The following is a 17,413-nucleotide window of genomic DNA, read 5'->3' as shown; positions in this document are numbered from 1 at the left end:
TGAAATGAGATTTCTGCTGATTACCCCCTTAATTAAGGGTCTAGAGAGTACGGAGTTGGGCCTTCGATTAGCCTATGGGGTGCTGTTTATTAATATATTAAGTGGACAAAATTTTAATTCGTTTGTGAGGTGATGTTACCAAACTAATCTTTTTAGTCGTTAGGCTTAATTTTGGTCACAATATAGTTCCGGTACTATTACTCCTGTCCTGATGAAACCTGAGCGGCGACAGGTCTACAATTAGGGCTTTGCACTGTATGAGTTAGAAGTTTCCCGGTAGGTTATTAGCAAAGTTAAAAGCGAGCGTAAGGGAAAAAAAAGAAAGAAAAAAACACGTGGTTCAAAACTTTGATCTGACGGGCGTACCTTTCTCCCGAGCAGTGAGCCACCCTCCTCCTCTGAGCGAGGGAACACGCGGTTATGTTCTAAATGTAGGTTTCAGCGGTGTATCAGTCATGTTTGTGGTTATTTTTATAAAAATGTTTTAATGAAATGAGATTTCTGCTGATTACCCCCGATACACCGAACTAAATTAGTCTATCAAATAGTCCATAAAAAAGCCCAACTATAGTGTATTAAGTATATCGTTTTCTGCGGAGTTTGACACTTGTTCAGCGCAGCTATTTCAAAACTCCTGCGCCGACCTTACAGTCACGCCAGGCACAGTCGAGAGAGCCGTCCTCCTCATACAGCCAGTGGAAAGGATTGAGGAAGCACTCAGTGGGTCATATGACCGAGAAGCAGCTTAGAAGTGTGGCAGCTTGGGCTAGTTGGTATGGCATTACGATAGTTATAGCGCGAGAACAAAACGTGTCCTTCTTGTCTCTGTGTCGTCGTTTTGTTCTCGCGCTATAACTATCGAGAAGCAGCACCGCGGTGCAAAGCGATTTCCCTCTCAAGACGGCAACGACTGCGTCTCCGCCGCTACCATGGCTGCTTCCCTCTGCCCCAAGAAAGGAATACTCTCTGCGACAGCTTTTTTTCCCCCTCTTTCTATGCGCGCTGCCTTGAAAGGAGAAGGGTCTCTACGTGCAGAGACAGAAAAGGGAGAAGCATGGCACAGGCGTGTCGCAGATCGGCATTTGAGAGAGAGCAAACAATCGGCCACAATCTTTTCTTTCCTTTTCTTCTTTTCCTTCTTCGCGCGCAGCGTTGAGAGGTGCCGCTGCGGGATTGTGCATGGTGCTGAGAGCATTTTCGGAGCGCAGTATGTTCGAATTAACCGACGCAAGTGCTTGCGTGTTCGAATTACAGGGCGTTTTCGCCCATTGGAATACACACAGCTTTGACGGGACCTCAGCATGAGTTCGAATTACTTAAAAGTTCGAATTAATGAGATTCGACTGACTTTATTTTCCGTGTCACGCGTGGTCGCGTAGTGGTACATCGGGCCGCGAGGCAGTTTCCTTCTTTGCATGCTTATACTTTGCATGCTTATGCATGAGCTGTTATAATCGATATAACTGTTATAATCAATATAACAAAATAATAGATATAACGAAATAATTGTGGCTCCCCTTCAACTTCGTTATAACGAGGTTTGAGTGTATATCCATCGCACTCCATGAAACCTTTGCTGGAGTAAGATAAGGTATATCACAAATGTTCCTGCACTTCTGTAGCTCAAGACGTCGTTCCACCTTGTTGACAGTATTCGGCAAACTTTCTGTAGTTGATATCAACATATCCACATGCCTTTCACAAGCAGTGCGGTGCGACTATGTTTTCGGGTTCGCGCTGCCACCCGAAGTGGATCACTTTCCAATATTCTATGAGTTCACACTAGTCATGCTTATAAATGCCTAAAATTAAATGAGAAACAGATTTTCTTGCGTATCATTTTCAAGCCTTACAAACAAAATCGTCGACAAAAAGGCTTCAACGGCGTTTCTCTTGTCACTGCCGGTGGTGCGCAGTTGTCCTTTTGACGGGGGCCACACCTAAAAGCCCGTAAAGAAAACTCGCAGCATGCCACAGGCTTGGCGACTCGGGAAGGTTGGCTCTAGCGATCGTAACCTCCCTATAACCATGACTGCATGCCTCACCCGTCGAAGTGTCAGCGGCGAGTGTCCGTGTCTTCAAGTGGCATGAAGCCCTGTGCGAAGTGTCTGTCGGGCCTAACACGAGAAAGTCCCAGTCCCGATTGCGTTGAGTTGCGAACTGATTTTTTTCGATCTCGCCCTGCACTAGCCGTGCGACCGGATTCCAACTTCTTCTTTGACAGGCGCTGCGTGCCGAGGCGCTTACAGGGCTTCCCGCTGTAGAACCCTGGGCCATTGGAGTCGCCCAGTGAACATGCTTGGATAAGGGCATCCAGACTGCGGATGTGAGTCCCGCAGACACGAGCGCGGTGATGTATGCAGGTTTTAGTCAATCGGCAGCCTTTTCGCGGCCATCGATGTCCAGTGTGAACGTCTTTGGCGTACGATGAAGTACGTGAAATGGGCCATCATAGGCCGTTGTGAGGGGCAGTCATATTTTATCACGCCGAATGAAGACGTGACTGCTGTCATGTAGATTCTGGCTGATAAAGACAAACATGGGGTGTCAGGGGGGTCAGCAGGAATTAGAGTAGCAAGGTCCCGAAATGTGGTGCGCAACTCGCTCGTGTAAGTGGAGGCATCATGAGTGGAAGGTGGCAACGATGGCTCAAATAATTTTGCTGGGAGACGCAGGAAAATGCCCTAAACTAGCTCAGCTCATGGGTAGCCGAGATCTACCTTTAATGCTGATCGGATGCCTAGAGGTACGAAGATGAGGTGGTCAAGCTAACGTTCTCTTGGCTGGTGAGCAGTGAGGGCAGCTTTCAGTTGTAGATAAAGCCGTTCAATCATGCCGTTGGCGGAATAATGGTAGGCAGTCATGTAAATGTGTTGAATGCCCAGCATATTGGCATGTGCAGTGAAGAGAACGAATTGAAATGAACGACCACGATCGGTGGGGACGACAGAAGGGCATTCGAAGTACGACACTCAGCCATTTGTGAAAGCTTTTTAGCAACTGTCGGTGATGTGATGCCGGAAATAGGAAATGCTTCGGGCCATCAGGTGAAGCGATCCACACATCAGCAAATAACAGTCCCCTTCTGATGGATGAAGAAGACCAACAATGTCCAGATGGACGTGGGAAAAGCTTGTGTAAGGAGGTCGAAAGGGGGATGTTGCCGTGACAGCTTGATGGTGAACTTTAACATGCTGGCACTGAAGGCAGCTACGCGCCCTGCGTCACACATCAGCAGTCAGGCTTGGCCAAAGAAAACGAGGTGTCACTAGCTTCTGAGTCGCACAAACACCAGGAGGATCATGTTGTGCAGATGATCAAAAATAGCAAGACGAAGGGCCGAGGCGCACCAGTAGACATTTAGCATGTTATTATTAAAGTAAAAAATGAAAGCGGGCACTCCATGAAATATATAGACCTGGATTAAGAACCAAGATAATGCAGCTCAGGATCGTTGCTTTGGGCAGCTGCAAGTTCCTCTATGTCAATCGGTGGCTGGGTCGACAAGGCATTGATGTGGGAGAGTACATCAGTGGCAGCATTTTCCAGCCCGTGTACGTGTCTGATATTTACGATGAACTCGGAGATAAAGCATAGTTGACAAATCTCTCATGCAGTGTCATTGCTGTGATTGCGATGGAAGGCAAACATCAGGGGCTTGTGGTCTGTTGCGACCTAAAAGTCCCAGCCCACCAGTAAACGACGAAAATGTTTTATGGCTAGGTACACAGCAAGGAGTTCTTGGGCAAATGTATCGTATCTTGCTTCCGGTAGCTTCAGTTTTTGCGAGAAAAAAGCCAAGGGGCTACCACCTGGATACGTGCTGCCCAAGGACGGCGCCAACTGGCACGCTCGGTGCATCGGGTATGAGACGAATTAGCACATCAGAAATGGGATGTATGAGCATGGTGGCGTCTGCCAGAGCCTTCTTGGCTGTGACGAAAGCAGATTCAGCGTCCTCGATCGGTCCACTATAGTGGCGCAGCCGGGTCTTTTCTTTTATCTGATAGGTCAGTCAAGGGCTTTAGAAATGTGGTGCACTTTGGAAGAAACGGGCGATAGAAGATTAGTGGGTTTAAGAATTCTCGGAGTTCTTTGAGTGAAGTTAGGCGTGGAAAGTATTTATTAGCTTTCATTCTGCTGGTGTGTGGCTGGATACCATGAGAAGTGACAAAGTGGCCTAAAAACTCGATGGTAGTGATGCCGAAGAGGCACTTATTGGGATTAATTATGAGGCGATAATCATCGAGGCATTGAACCAATGTGCACAGGTGGGCTTCATGCTCAATGCCGGATGAGCTTGCGACAAGGAGGTCATCAAGGTCGGCAAATACAAAATCGAGACCTCGCGTGACCTCGTTGATAGTGTGCTGAAAAGTCTGTGCAGCGTAGCGCAATCCAAAAGCCATCCTTATACGTATTCAAACAGGCTGAATGAGGTGGTAATGTCCGTTTTCGAAATGTCGACATCTTCTACAGGAATCTGATGGTAAGCCTTCACTAAGTCAATCTCAAAAAAGATCGTGCACCCGGCCAAATTGGATGTGAAGTCCTGTATGTGGGGAAGTAGATAGCAGTCTGGTAACTTGTGGGCATTGAGCACATGGTAACCTCCACATGGTCGCCAAGATCATTTTTTGGCACCATGAGGCTATGCCCTGTTGCTTGAGGAGGGCCGCACTAGGCCAAGTTCAAGCTTATACTCAAACTCACGGTGGCTGATAGCGAGGTGTTCTCCAGACAGTCGACGGCGCCGTGTAAACACGAGAAGTCCATCGGTGACAATGTGATAAGTGATAAAATGTTAGACCCATGGCTCTCTTGTGTGCGGCTTCGTAATGTTAGGAAACTTGGCGATTACTTTAGTATACAGTGAAACGGTTGTGAGGGCTCGAAGACCCGTTGACGGAAAAGCACAGAGTATACCGCTGATCGAGGGGCGTGTGTTGAGTTTGATGAGGCGATGAGCATGCATGTCCACAGCAAAGGTGGAAAAACTGAGGAAGTCAGCCCCAAGAACAGCTTGCAAGACGTCAGCGAGAATGAAAATCCAGCGAAACGTATGACGTAGTCCAAGGTCAAGTGTAAGAGACTGTTGGCGGTATGTGCTGATGGCAGAAATGTTGATCACTTGGAGTGGGCACGTCTGTTCGTTGCAACAGTGTTCTGCTCATGAGGCAGGTATGATGCCAACCTGGGCTCTGGTGTCTACTAGGAAGCAAGCGCCAGTGATCTTACCAGAAATATAGAAAAGGCGGCATAACATTTGACCAGTACCATTTGCCGCTGTCAATGGCCGGTTGTCGCATTTTTTGACCAGGAACACGGGTGAGTACACTTGCGAGCAGAGGCACCGAATAGGCGGTGGTACCAGTACACGGTCAAGGAAGAGCCGCCATGTGGGACGTAGATTGACCGAAGTTCCGGAGAGCGTGGTGGCGTCGATGAGTGACTATGTTACTGGAGCCTGGATGACAGTCGGCGATGCGGTTGTAGAAAGTAATCGAGACGCCTGGCAAGGATGTCCAAACGGTTCTCGATGCTCGCAATTACGGGGCCTGCAGTGGTGGCTGGTGGTGATGTGGTGACGGCATTTAGGTTATGTCATCTCCAGTAGTACGCTACTCAATCAGCCATTTCAGCGACCGTATCTAATGTGACATCTCTTCCAGCCACGAGGATTGGGATAATGCTCTGCGGTAAGCGCTGAAGGAACAACTCACGCAACTGTTTTGAAGGACCCGTCAAGGACCCACCAAAAAGCTGGCACATGCGTCACAAGACGTGTGATGTGCGAAAGTCACTGAGCTTGGTAGCCATGAGAAGCTGTTGGAGTCTGCTGTATTTGGACCTAGACTTTGGACCTAGACTTACCTAGATGTCGGTAAGAAGGATGGAAGAGCCGATGAGATCTATGCGGGATGGTTGGGGCTACGTGTTCTTTATCGGGTCACCATTGAAGGGCCAGTCAACAGGTTCCGACTATTTTTCACACCCCCTAAACAAGCTCACGCATCTTTTCTATGCCTGACCAACCTTCTTTCACCCGCAGTGACGTCAACTTCGTGATTGGCGACGTGACGCTGACACAGCAATCAGCTCGTCGATTGGTCTAAAAAGGGTCTCAACAAACAGCAATGAAGCCAACTTCACCGAGTTGACGTCACTGCACGTGGAAGAAGGTTTATCAGGCATAGGAAAGATGCGCGAGCTTGTTTGGGGGGTGTAAAAACAATCACAGCATATCCACGAAGTGAATGATGATGAGTGGGGTGGAGTGTCCGTCCGTCCGTCCATCCATCCGTCTGTCTGTCCGACCGCGCATGCGTTCTTGCGCCTGATTGCGTCTGATTGAGCCAAGCGCAAGTGCTTCAACGCGCCCGCCGCTATGCCTCGTCCATGCCCCAGCAACGATCCACCACGTACGGTGTCTATCCAGGAGACAGAGAGGCACTCATTCTTTGCGTACCCAGGCACAGCCCGCACAGCAGCCAGTCGGAGAGTAGCGGTGCAGTGCCATGTAGAATATCCTCACTCAACTGCAGTTTGTATGTACTTCTGTGAGACAGCGCCTTCTATCACACTGTTCGGGAGATACTGCTTTCTTTTCTTTGTCGTTTCTTCTCTCTGTTACGCCTGACAAGGTTAGACTAAAAGCAACTTAGCCCCTAAAAGTCTAAGCCTGTTGACTATCCCTTTAAGGGGGCTGACTGGTCTTTGGGACCAAAAAGTGACAAAAACATTCATTTTTTTTTAAATTTACATATTTGGTTTCTGCAAGTAGTTTCTCTCTGAAACTTTTCATGCGCCAGGAAGTAGTAATTTTTTTGTAATGTCATTCTAACTGTCCTGATTCTTGGTGCTGTGAGCATGCAGAACCTGCAAAAAAATGGGGAACCGAATTTGAGGCTTCTTTATAAATTGCCAGCACCTGAGCTTAAAGTTCTACTACCAATTTATGAGTGTCTTTATGAGGATTGCAAAACATGCGCACCATGATTGTTGCTTTTTGAAGAAACTGTGTGTTTTAAGTTTTTTTCCATTTTTCTGAAAAAAAGTAAATTTGTGACAATTCAATTTTGAGGCCTCTATCTCTGCAGCTAGGGCAGGTACAACAATAATTATCTTTACAGTGGAAAACTGTGTGTAGAATACAAGTATGGGAGCAGAATTTAGAGCATATGTCTTTTTAATTAATTAGTAATCAACATTGTAACACAATTCTAACTGCTTTTGAAAATGAATAGTTCAGTTTGCTGCAAAATAACCAATAAAAACCTAAAAAACTCTTCCATACTTTCACTACATCGTCATTAGTCTATGTTGGCATATCCTAAATATCACTTTTAATTAAGCACTTTTTTTCTGTGGTGGCCTTAAACAATAAGGAGTGAACTTAAGTTATCTCAGGAACAAGATGATTTATCGGAAAACTAAGTAAATGTTTGAAATCAGAAGGAAAAACTTCAAAACCCCGTGCACTTTGATCAAGATCACTGACGAAATAAACAAAAAATGTCTAAGACCAGTCTGCTTAACTGTCGGTGCTAACTCGAGAAAGATCCAGTCCTGACAGCGTTGAGTTTCGAACTGATTTCTTTATTCTAACACTGAAACCGCCAGGAGGCGCCAAGTTGTGAAGACATGCTCACACTGCGCTCCGCTTTCTCGAAGCTTTTATAAGAGCAACTTTGCTCAAACCCATCTAACAATCATATAGTCTGCTTCGTGAAGTTCTGCTGATTCCACGGGTACCCAAAGTTTAAGGCAGTATCAATTTTACGAGAAGAAACTATAGCTATAGCCGGAAGATTGGATGACCTTGTGGAGACGCTCACCTTAACGACCACAGCCGGCGTCGGGCGTCTTGGAAGGCACTCTAACGTGCGAAACACGACGGTTTTGTGTGTTCGTTGGAGCACGAACTAGCAAAAAGTGAACTTGAGACACTTGCTTTGCTGCCACGAGACAAGGATTGAAGGTGAGCGATGTTTACCTCACTTTCTTGGCCTATTTTGTGACAGGAAAAAATCCCGGTGGGGAAACTGTGCCAGCCTAAGCGCTCCGACTAACTTGGCAGGAGCGGCAGTCACTTTTTTTATTCTGCCAAGCATGCCTGGCCGGGGCTGATCGCCTTTTCTCACCGTATTGGAGTTGATGAAGCTCATCCCGGCCCTTCTCGGGCGCTGGGATCACTCACCGCCGACACGGGCGTCAGTAGCGTCCCGTTTCGGCAGGCAAAGGATGACGAACCGGCGTCTGTTGACGCGACTCTCTGAAACGATTCTGGCGACACGACTTGTTCGGAACGCCGTGGATGGACTGAGGATGCCTGGCATACCGCCGTCTCACGCAGGCAAAAGAAAAACCAGTCAAAAATGCAGCAATCCCAGATGGAGAAGGCTGTGAACGCTAACGAGAAATTGGAAAGCGATCCGCCCGCCGCGAAACAAAAACATGAAGCCACGCAGGGTTTCCGACGGAGAAAGCGAAGCGGCTCACCTCCTCTACCAAAAGAAGACATCACAATTAATCTGAGGCCGCATAAGGGTCTATGGGTTAAAACGTATTGGGACTGGAACTCTCCCGGGCTATAGATGCCTGCCAATGATGTTTCAATGGCAATGACTTTCTGTTGCGGGTTCACCCAGGGTTGGACATTGTAATCCTATCTACGCCAAGCATGAAAGTAGAGAGTAGGCTGCGAGGCATCAGTGAATTGAAGATCAGGGGACAAATTTATGCTTTCAATGCATACGTGGCCGAACCCGAAGGCGTCTTGCGGGGAATTACACGGAATACCGGCCGGGACTTCACAAGATGAACTAATGGAAAGCCTACATGTTCGGACTCAAGAGGTGAAGAATGAAAGAACAAAAATGTTAGTCTCGTCTAAAACAGCGATTATCACATTCACGGGCAGTGTGCTACCGAGGAGCGTATACATAATGGGTGCCGAGTTAATCTGCTACCCACACAAGCCAACAGTACAGGTGCGCAAGATAGGCCTCTTAACTGGACACCGTACGGACGTCGTTCAACTCCAAATGTCAATGTATGCCTCAGGTGCACGGCAAGAGAACCAATGCAAGGACACGACTGCATCCCAAAGTGTGTCATCTGTGATGGTGAACACCCCACAGGAGATAGTTTGTGCAAGAAAAAGCTTAAGAATGTCACTCCTCCCCAAAAATTGAAGACAGATCAACAAAAAGACTGGGGAGGTGAATCTGAATGGACCGGCAATGCGAAGTCGTCGGAAGAATTCCCTCCACTAGTGCTGGACATGCTTCGATGGTTCAGCTCGGACCAGCAGGAATAGCGCCAGTCAAGGTCAAGTTCACGATCCCGGTCGAGATCCCAGTCAAGTTCGCGATCGAGATTTCGTTCAAGGAGTAACAGGCAACACCACACTAACATGGCACCTTCAGTCCCTGGTAAATCCGGCTTAAAGAACCAACGGAAGCACCGCAGACCTCCGGCAGAGATGGGTTCCTGCCAGGAATCACAAGATGCCCTAGCCGCCAGCGGGACAAACATAAATCAAGTGAGCTTTGCAAGAGCAGTGTCTTTCAACGCTCCTATGACAGAGAATTCACAATAAAAGAAAATATTGCAAGAAAATGAGACATTGACTCAAGAGGTCAAACAGCTAAAAAAACAAATGACCGAAGAGCGAAATGACTTACAAGCAGCAATATCTTCATTAGAGAGACAGCTAGAGGCTAAACTATGACCACAAAACCCGACAGGAATAGCTGGAGGATGTAGTCAGAAAGCGACATATCTACCGTCAATAAAACCCACCCTTTCAAGAGGCAGCACGGCGTCGGCTGAAGTTGAGGAAAGGATGTTGTATGCAGGTACAACCACCCCTACCCCAAGCACAACAGCAAATAACCGCGACCAAATAACACAGCAACTACAGGCACAGTTAGAAGAAAACAGGGAAGGCCTATCTAACGTTTATAAACTGCTAGTCGATTTCATGATTGAGTTAAAATCATTCGTCGGCGAGGAATTAAAAGCTCAAAAGCAGTACGTGAATGACGCTGTGAGCAGCTTGCAAAGGGCAATAAACAAGCGCTCTCGCACGACCTCTGCTAGAAATAGCAAACAATCTAAGAGACATCGCGATGACGCGGAAGCACCCATACATCATGGCCAAAAGTAACCAAAGAAGTGTGGAACAATTAGAGATCTGACAGAGGAATCGCCGCACTTTTCGCAAACGCGCCGCAGCACTCTAGAGCTATATCAATGTGGCACCAATTAAACCCGGCGTTATATGCTTGCAAGAAATTGGTGCCACAATAGTGAAGCTTCAGGGTTATTATGTTTTTCAGAATCCAAATTATCTCTGCGTAGCGACGCTGGTGAGCAAGATGATTGCGGCAACGGATTAGTACATAGGAATGCTACAAAGAAATAACCAAGTTATCAGTTTATTCCCCCAAAAGAGAGGCAAAGCGAAGACTATAATAGTAAACCTATACAGTCCTTCAAAAGACAAAGGCAAGGACTTCAACAAGCTCCTTGCTGAGACGGTTAATATTGCAGGCAACAAGGACTGCCTATTGGTTTTGGGTGATTTTAACGCACCCAGCACCACATGGGGTTACCCAACAGACTCGCCGAAGGGAACGCGTCTCGAACATGCTTTGTCTAGGTTGGGCCTGAGTTTAATAACTCTCCCGATCGCGCCCACGAGAGTGGGCAACAGCGTATGTAGAGACACATTCCCGGACCTCGCTTTCACCTTCAGCCTCAAAGACACATACTAGACAAACCTGGAGAAAAATCTAGGAAGCGATCATTACATTATAAGCGTCTCCATATCGACTCCCAAACTGCGCAGATTGGTAGGCGACGCAGCGATCACAGATTGGACTGAGTTCAGAAAACGAGATCCTCCACCCGACTTTGCGCGAGACTCAATAGGGGCATGGTCTGAGTACATGTAGTCGGTACACGCAATCACTACGAACAAAATAGTCAAAACTGTAGAGACACCAGCAGTAGACAGTCGTCTGCTACACCTATGAAAGAGCAGGCGCAGCCTACTAAAGCTTTGGAATCGTCAATACCTGAATAGGACACTACTGCTTAGGATCGTTGCTCTTGTAGAGGAAAAATGCAGGCCTGGAGGGTAACGAGAGGGCGGACGCTCTAGCTTGAGCGCTCACGAACCGAGCGGAGCGTCAGCCTTTCTCGCTGTTACCACTACCCAGCACTACCCATGACGGCTTTCGCGAGGAGGAGGAAAACGACCCAGCTCGGATGGCTCCGCGAGAGCTTCTTGCTCACCAGCAATGCACGTGGCTGAAATATGGCACCCTCCACAAATCTCTTAAAGGGGAAGACGCCATAGACCTCCGTAAAATTCAAAGGGGAGTTTATTTGAATTTATTACGACTGCACAAAATTCATCCAACTTTGTATGGGCGGGATGATCCGTGGTGTCGCGACTCGCCACCGACCCTTTACCATATCTCGTGGAGTTGTGCTAAACGGCCAAATGAACTCGATCGCTTACAGCGTATGTATAGAATGGAAAACTTTTTGGAGCAGTGGGAAGCATTCCTCGCTAGCTCGGATCCGGAGGTGCAACAGCACTCCTTGACCACGTCTGGCGAGGCGGCGCAAGCCAGTGGAGCCTTGGACATGGGGCCCCACCAATCTAGCTCCTGAACCCCTTCTTTCTTCAACCGAATAAAATTATTTCTTTCTCTCTTCTAACCCTGCATGTGTCCCGCGACCGAATGCCAACTTCTTTGACCGGCATAGTGTGCGAAGGCGCTACACATCCATAAACGAATTCAGCGGTGTTGCGTAAAAGTTGGCTCAGAGGTGATTGTGCATCTAGTCAGCAAAGCACAACTTTGGGATAAATTTCGAGCCCCCTTTTCGAATTTTTTTAAATTTTTCGTGCGCATATATACATGCATTTGTACAAATGAAGGAGCATACAGAATTTCTGGCTATGCTGCACAATACATAGCAATGAAAAGTATTGTGGCTGTAATGTGCACCTCAGGAAAATGGTTATAGTTGAGGTGAGTTTTTTCTGGAGCTTTTGGTTTTTGTTAAGATTAGCTGGGACATCCTGCTTGTTTCTATGGTGTATTAAAAACGAAATAAATGTGCAGATCACCGAGTAATGTTTCTAATAATCTTCTACTCCAGGGGTGAAGAAGGCATCCTGGCATACACGGAAGTTAAAACGGTGAGTGATCAAAACAAGAGAGGAGGAGACGCACATGCGCAATTGGAGAGAGGGGGTAGCGATCTTATGTTAGAAGACGCATCTTTCGTCGGCGTTGCCAGTCAAGAGAGGCGGAATGGACGCGCATACGAAGTAAGGTTGGTCACACTGCACATCGAATTTAGCTCGACCCTAAGCTGCTTTGCATCTAATGAAGGCCAAGATATACAGAGTGGTCGTATTTGGCGCAATCATTCAAGTTTTGTGTTGGAGCAATGTGAGATTTCTGCCTTTTTTGTCATTTTGTGCTATGTGCATGGACATTTTCTTTTGTCAATGCAATTATGAACTTACTCATCCGCTATTAATTACTGCTGCGCTTCATTTAGGTTTTGTTGCTTGGGGTGCAATATTCAGTGCGTCCACAGAGAAGGCGCCAGCCCCAGAAAAAGACATGGCACAGAAAACTTCTCGTTCATACTAATTTTGGCTAAGATTAGTCGCCAAAATTACCACTCAAACGTAGCAGGCACAAATATATTTCTAGTCATAAATGTACCCTGTGCTCTCCTTTATTGGAGATATTTTGGTTTTTTTTTTTCATTTTCACACGGGCTGCCTTTCATAAACTTTAGCATTGGCAAAAGCATTCACCGAGTTTTGTTTTCTTCCAACAGGTTGTCACAAAAGTTACAGAGAAGAATTCGTAAAGATCTTCCTTGCCTTGACACTGCCTTACAGGTTTTGCGAGTTTCTTAAGCTCACTCAAAATAAACTCACCATTTTTGTGTGATTGTTTTGTTGTGCAATGTTCGACACAGGCAATGATGCTTCCATGTTAAAAGGGCAACTAAAGTTAAACGACTTGCTTTAGATTGACAAACTGCACCCTGAGAACTCTAATGTCATAAGTTCTTTATTAGCCGAGAAAGTCATGGTTGAAGTTTCATTTTTGAGAAATTCCACAATGTATTTTTATGTTTTCACGACATTGGCGGGATGAAATTTTCTGAGACTTCGTGTGCCGAGTCTGTGGCACTCACAGATTACAAAGTACTTCAAGTTTATTGATTAGGAGCTACGTAGGACTCAGTAGATAGCTTCGAAAATTCATGACGTCAGTGTTTGGTGCGGAAATCTCAAGGTGGCATCTTCACCCTTAGTTTCTTTTCACGTGTTTTCTCTCTTATTTATTTATTTATTTATTTATTATGCCCTCAAGGCCAAGGGCATTGAAGAGGGGAGTGGGAGTAACAAGATGTACAAACATAGAAAAAACAGAACATGTGTTTAAATAGAAAAAACATAGATTATCCTGATTATACAATATTAGCTAATGCTTGATGAAACGGGTGATTAACGCGTATGGAAACAACATCGGCGGGAAGGTGGTTCCACTCTCGGGATGTTTTTGGAATGAAAGATTCAGCAAAATATTTAGTGTTAGATGAAACAACTCCAACTTTATGATTATGGTCAATTCGACATGATATGTACTCGGGTTGTGAAAGCAGTTCAGCATGGAGAGAAGCATGTAAACCTTATGAAATAAAGTTAGGCGAAAAATACGACGTCGTGATGCTAAAGATGGGAGGTCAATACTACTTTTCATTGCCGTTACACTTGCCGTTCTATTGTAATTTGATAGAATGAAACGGGCTGAATTATTCTGAACAAGTTCAAGTGTGGTGAGTAAGTTGTCGTGGCAAGGATCCCATACTGGTGTTGCGTACTCTAGTTTTGATTTGATTAGTGTTTTGTATAAAAGAAGTTTTAAAGAAGACGGGGCTGAAAAAAAGTTTCGACGTAAATAACCTAGCATGCGGTTTGCCTTGTTAATAATGTATTCGATGTGTTTCGTCCAAGTTAAATTGTTGGTAATATGAACACCTAAGTACTTGTAAAAGGAAACGATTTCAAGTGGCGTATTGTTCAGGTAATATATAGGCATACAAATAGTAGTTCTCGATACACGCATTACTTTACATTTAGTGACATTAAGTTCCATTAACCATTCTTTGCACCAGTTGCTTACACTAGTTAGATCTGATTGGAGAGAGTAGGAGTCATTGTCAGCAGTTTTTTCCCGAAAAATTACGCAGTCGTCGGCAAACAAATGAACATTAGAGGATATAAGGGAAGGCATATCGTTAATGTAAATAAGAAACAAAAGAGGTCCAAGAACAGATCCCTGGGGGACACCAGAGGAAACCTGGCTGAGTGAAGAGTTATGATTATTAGCTGAAACAAATTGCGAGCGATTTTTAAGGAAACATACAATCCACTTCATTATGGTGTCATCAAGTTGGAGTTTGCTTAGTTTGTGTAGTAGCAGCTTGTGGCATACCTTGTCAAAGGCTTTGGAAAAGTCTAAATAAACACAGTCAGCTTTTGATGATTGGTCTAAAATGCGATGTAGCTTGTGAGTAAAAGATATTAACTGTGTTTCGCATCAGAGCGATTTGCGAAAACCGTGCTGTGCAGATGTAAAAAACGAATTTGATTCAAGGAAATTGACTAGATGTGAGAATATATGTTCCAGTAATTTACAGCAGGTACTAGTTAAAGATATAGGGCGGTAATTTGTGGGGGATGTTTTTTGGCCAGATTTGAAGAGTGTAACCACCTTACCTATTTTCCAACGTATGGGTAGCGTAGATGTGTCAAGTGATTGCTGGAATATTTTTGTTAAAATAATAGAACTAAATGAACTTGTATTCTTCAAGAACTTCGAGTCTATTAAATCGTAACCTGGAGAAGAATGGTATTTAAGTCCAGCAATCAACTTAGCCACACCTGGCGCTTCGATACAGATGGAGGACATTACAGGAAAATTATATGTCTGCACGCTAGGAGCATTAATTGTGGAAGGAACAGAAAAGTTTTTCGTGAATGTATCATTGAGCACAGCCGCGCAATCACTCAAGGAAATGGAATTGCCCGATGCGTCTTCTAAATAAATACTGTTATCATGTGGCGGATTTATGACTTTCCAAAACTTTCTAACGTTATTATTAAGCATGGATGGCAAGGTTTGGGATAAAAATGAAGATTTAGCAGCTTTTAGTGCAGATATGTAAGCGTTCGATGCTAATCTGTAAGCTTCCCATCGGGAATCAGTTGGCGATTTCCTGGCAGAACGATAAAGGCGCTTCTTACAGTTAGACAGCCTTTTCAAGTGGGCGTTGTACCACGGGGCCCGATGATTACACGTGATAGTGCGTTTCGGTATGAATTTTTCTGTTAGATTGTAAACTTTACACGCAAATATGTCCCAGTTAGTTTGAACAGAATGATCATCGAAGTTTGCCAAAAAAGTATCAAGAAAGATGGATAACTCGTGATTAATAGCCTGAAAGTTCGCCTTTTTGTAGTCACGAATTACTTTTTTGTTGTTTGAAACTTTTGGGAATGATGCATTAAAAGAAAAACTGAGAAGAGAATGATCGCTGATTTTGGGCAAGTACGTTATGTCGGAAGTAAAATCGGGCCGCGTAGTTAGGATTAAGTCAAGAGTGTTAGCTGCGTGAGATGATATTCTAGTTGAATGATCTACTAATTGCGTTGAAAAAAGATAGAGCAAAAGTTAAAAAACTCAGAAGCTTGTGTCGAAAAAGGAGAAATGGAAGCTGGTTGTGTAGTCCAATTGATGTTCGGAAAGTTAAAGTCGCCGAGTAAAAATAAGGGATAACTGGGGAAACGTGTTACGATGTGGTTCATAACGTCGTGGAGTTCGTTAACAAATGTTGAGGACGACGAAGGGGAACGATAGCATGCGCCTAGGACGATTTTTTGATGGCCAATAGTGAGCAAAGCCCAGATAGTTTCAAGAGTGGTGGTAATGTGTATGCAAAAAGAAGATATGTTTTTGGATATCGCTAACAGAACACCGCCACCCCGATGCGCAGTTCGATCACAACAATAAATTGCAAAATGACTCGCTTGATTAAAAATTTCTGAGTCCTGCACATACGCACGGAGCCACGTTTCGGTTAGCACAATTATTTGAGCATCGCAGGTATCTATTGTGGAAGATAAAGAATCATGTTTGTTAAGAAGGCTTCTTATGTTCGTGAACAGAACAGAGATCCTTGGGTTAGATTTAGGGTCACTACCCCTCACGCGTTCCTAGGAAGGGACACGTGCCTGGATGTTACTTTCGAAACCTCGACCAGGCCGTTCTACTTCAATAACCTGTCCAGTGTTAGTATCAAACATGTAGCATTTTTTGTTAACATATAGCTTGTTGTAATGTAAGTTAAATTGGGGGGAATCTGGCAGATTTTTTGAGAAATCAGTGAGCTTTTTTCGGATGATGCGCGTAGCGGGCGAGAAGTCTTCGCTAATGCCTATGTCTTTTATTTTAAATTGGGAGCGTGCAAACAATATTTTATCTTTAGTTTTGATGTCGCTAAACCTTACAATGAAGGGACGGCATCGGTTTTGCGAAAATGAGCCTAGTCGGTGTGCGCCATGAATCGACTTTGGCGAAAATGACCCTATGACGGACGTAATTTCAGTGACCACCTTTGCTTCAGTTTCTTCCCAAGATTCTTTGACATCTGGAAACCCATGAAAAATTAAATTGTCACGTTGAGACCTATCTTCAAGCTCGTCCAGGCGAGCCTGTAACAAGCTGTTTTGAGCAGTAGTTTCTGATATCTTACTACGCATGCTTGATAGCTCACTTTTGAAGTTTTCGACAATCTTGGATTTGTTTTCTAGTTCATCTAGTCTTTGTAGTATTCCGGTTACTTTCGTCTCGACGTCCTTTTGACCGTTTTTTATGGTTTTTACGTCAGCAGCTAGATCAGCGTGATTCTTCGAACTTTGAACAGAACGCGCATGAACGTCTTTAAGGAGCTGAAATAGCACACTCATTTGTTCAGCGGGGTTCTCGGGTAGTGTTTCAAGTTGCAATAGCGCTTCAGAACGCGTTGTTGGCCCAGGATTAGCTTCAATATCCCCGCAACATAATAATAGGAAGGCAGTGGAAAAGCAGTCACAAATGGTATCAAACAAAACCCGTGGGCACGGGAACAGCAAAAGGCAGGTATTATTCGATTTTTTAGCATAAAGAGAATATTTTATACACACCTGCATTGAAAAACACGCAGATCAGGCGTAATGCTTGATGCGCTGCTCCATTGCCCACTGTAGAACAGGTTGGTCCGCAAGCTGCTTTTGTGGTTTCCGGGGAGCGATGTC

General features: G+C 45.2%; 1 protein-coding gene across 4 annotated transcripts in view; it reads left to right on the top strand.

Moving 5' to 3' along the window:
* The window catches only part of LOC119163924 (aldehyde dehydrogenase 1A1), a 638,180-nt gene extending 625,182 nt beyond the window's left edge, over positions 1 to 12,998 (top strand). For all 4 annotated transcript variants that reach the window (XR_012885825.1, XM_075872625.1, XM_075872624.1 and 1 more), the window contains 2 exons: positions 12,187 to 12,226; positions 12,883 to 12,998. Coding sequence is in view for 3 of the 4 variants with exons in the window: in XM_075872625.1 (XP_075728740.1) it covers positions 12,187 to 12,226; positions 12,883 to 12,915 (73 nt within the window). In the remaining variant the exon portion in view is untranslated. The remainder of the gene's footprint in view (positions 1 to 12,186; positions 12,227 to 12,882) is intronic.
* The last annotated feature ends 4,415 nt before the right edge of the window (positions 12,999 to 17,413 follow it).

This window comes from Rhipicephalus microplus, chromosome 8, assembly GCF_043290135.1.
Source record: "Rhipicephalus microplus isolate Deutch F79 chromosome 8, USDA_Rmic, whole genome shotgun sequence".
Taxonomy (NCBI): Eukaryota; Metazoa; Arthropoda; class Arachnida; order Ixodida; family Ixodidae; genus Rhipicephalus; species Rhipicephalus microplus.
This window is presented reverse-complemented; position numbering and strand designations above follow the sequence as displayed.